Source organism: Limulus polyphemus, unplaced genomic scaffold (genome assembly GCF_000517525.1).
Source record: "Limulus polyphemus unplaced genomic scaffold, Limulus_polyphemus-2.1.2 Scaffold1373, whole genome shotgun sequence".
Classification (NCBI taxonomy): Eukaryota; Metazoa; Arthropoda; class Merostomata; order Xiphosura; family Limulidae; genus Limulus; species Limulus polyphemus.
In genome coordinates this window covers 79,792-82,825 of record NW_013666983.1, presented here as the reverse complement: position 1 = coordinate 82,825, position 3,034 = coordinate 79,792, and the positions used below count along the sequence as shown (strand labels likewise).

The window sequence follows — 3,034 nt, the reverse complement described above, 5'->3', positions numbered from 1 at the left end:
CCTTGTTTAATACTGATGAAGATAACCTATGATAACTGTTAAGTTTGAACGTTATATTGAACTCTCATTGGTCAGTAGGGAAAAAAGTTCTGATAACCTGGAAAGTTGTATATATTTTAATAATTTTCTTTTAATTTTATATACGCCATAATTGTTTGAACAGTAAAAATTAATTAAATTGTCACGTTATTAAAGCAAAAACGAAAATGTTCCTTTCAACGACAAAGCATGACAAAATTTTGGTTTATCACAGATTTTTATGTCATCAGCTTTCATCAATATGGTATACATTACAAACATCAGGCACTAAGATGCGAGGAATAGACTGTCACAGTTTGTCAGAAGTGGCATGATAAAAGTAAATTGATGAGTTAATTCAACAGGAGGTATTCTGTAACAAACTTAAAAAAAATAACAACAAAAAACGAAAATAACAATATCTGATAACCTGCAGCACATTGAAAACTTTTATGAAATATAGAGAGAGTAAAATAACTTTTCTCCCATTGTGCTGACCTAAGCCACACAAATGCCTACAGTACAAGATAATTTGTAACCTAAAATTAATGTCAAAACCCTTTAATAATAATTAAGTCAGCAACCAGAAGCAAGTAAAAATCCAAACATTGTATCTTTGTTTTACAACCTCTTTGCAATGTACTCATACAGGCATTACACTTACATGAATTGCAAGTTTAATGCCTGTATAAGTACATTGTAAGCTCTTGGGTCTGGTATTAGTACTTTTCATTCCAGTAAATTTTGAACTATTAAGCAACCTGGATAGTCAAGAGATGACTTAATAAACTCTGAAGTAATGACTTAGTAGATGAAGAAACACTTATTCAATAAACAGTGATGATATGATCCAGTAAATATTGTGATGTTAACCTAGTATTATCTAAAGGTTTCATTCAATACGTTTGAATTGCTATTTTTGTAAATACTGAAGTACTTACGGTGTATATACTGAAATACTGATTCAGTAAACTACAGATATAATACAGTAAACACTGTTAAGTTGAACTATTGTAGAGTTATGATTTCATTCAACATGTATGTTGAGGTGTTGATCCAACAAAGAAAATACATTGATTTCATGGATACTGAAATACTGATTCAGTAAGTCCTGAAAAAGTGATCCATACACTCCAATAAATACTGAAAGTTCAAATTCTGTAGATATTGAGAGGTTTGATCCAACAGAGATTAATATGTTACTTCAGTAAAGCTGACATGAAGCTACACAGAAATTCAAGAGCGATGTAAAACATACAAGGTAAACTCAATACACATTTGGTGTTATTTTCAGTGTTAAAACTAAAAATATTTTTCAGTAGATACCGAGTGTTGATCTACAAAACCCTAAAAATTTCACTCAATTAGTATCAAATCTTTCATTTAACAGATATTGATGAGTCAGTTCAACAGATAATCTTTGCACGGTCCATTAAATGGAAATGAATTCTGCAGAAGTAGAACTGAGAAATTTAAGTTGTAAATTTCACTTATCAAACAAACAAGGTTTATTAAAGTTTAAAATGCTGAAAAAATAACAGAATTTTAATTGATAAAACAATTCATTAAGTTCAGTTATGTAAATTCATAACTGAACTTAAAATAAAAATATATTCAGTAATTCTTAAAATACTTAAGTTTAAGGTGACAGGGCCACTCAGTGAGTAGACATGATGTGCTGATCCAAAAAATCCTGAAGAACTGATCAGAATGTTCCTTTTCGGTGTATTCTTAGCTGATAATGCAATGGCCGATTCCATGCAAACTAAATATCTATTCACGAGTCCACTGAAGAATAATTAGATAGTTACCAAATAGTTAAACCTGTTAAAATAGTAAAGTTGATTTAAACAATTTGTGGATACTAAAGTACTTTACAGTAGACTTGATGGTGAATGATAATCTGACTAGTTGGAAGTAACATTTTCATCAGTGACTGAACATTTGCAAATGTTGGTACTAGAAAACTAATTCATAGTTTTCCAAAAAATCAAAGGACAATATTGTTAATTTCAACAGAAAATCTATAGATTTTAACATACTGAATTAAATAAGGAATCACGTAACAATGATAGAAGGGATTTTTTTTCAATAAATACAAGAGTGATTCGAAATAAACTTAAGCACTAGTACTGAATCAACAAATAAGTAGCGATTAGTGTTTGTCAATAGAATTAAAAACTGGGTAATTGTTTGAGTACTTAATAAAAAAAAAATTGATTCCCAACATATTAGGAGACTGTCTTGTAAAACACCATACTTGAGAGAGACAGAAAGAAAACAAACAAGACCAGGTTTGTTAATTACTCAGGTTAAACTGATCATTCACAAGCCATCATATTTCCTTAATCAAACATAAGGATGTTACAATTTCATTCTAATAGAATTGTTCAAATGCACACATACACACATGAATTATTTACCCTGGTCCATTCTCACCTACACACTGTACAGTTTATATTACACTAAACTCTTCTAAGCTCGTACAGGCAGAAATGCTGCCCGTGATGAGAGAAAAATATGCATCCAAGTATACCACCATTTAATTCTTTGTACATTCATTTTTCATTTCAAGGAGCTAAGTTTGTTGATGTACAGACAGAGAACAGAAGACTGGCACATGTCTCTTAACCCTTTCCTTGTGCTAGTCTTCTCAGTGTTTCATCACAAGTGTCTTTTAACCAGAACAGCGTGCAGAACACTAAAGGTCTACAAGCTTGAGAAATAAACCTATTAATCCTTAAGAGGCTAAGATCTATCTGATGAACTGGCTTGCCGGCTATATTTGCCATAATTGGATTTGAAGTAGTCATCATTTGCCATGCCAAAAACATCGATACGATCTTCCTTTCTGTACTGGAGGCACCGACGAATAAATTGCTGAAAAAAACAATAGCAGTAATATTACTTCTATTTAAGATATTCATCAACATCTTTTTATAAAAATTACAATTGATTATTATTAAACTCCTCTTAAAAACAAGTTAACCTGTTTTAATAATTACAGAAGGAACAC

General features: G+C 30.8%; 1 protein-coding gene across 13 annotated transcripts in view; it reads right to left on the bottom strand.

The window, feature by feature from the left end:
* Window positions 1–237: 237 nt before the first annotated feature.
* Window positions 238–3,034, bottom strand: part of LOC106463306 (serine/threonine-protein kinase tousled-like 2) — an 81,402-nt gene continuing 78,605 nt past the window's right edge. For all 13 annotated transcript variants that reach the window (XM_013923323.2, XM_022390770.1, XM_022390775.1 and 10 more), the window contains one exon: window positions 238–2,898. In XM_013923323.2, the coding sequence (XP_013778777.1) occupies window positions 2,767–2,898 (132 nt within the window). In that variant the 3' untranslated portion in view covers window positions 238–2,766. The remainder of the gene's footprint in view (window positions 2,899–3,034) is intronic.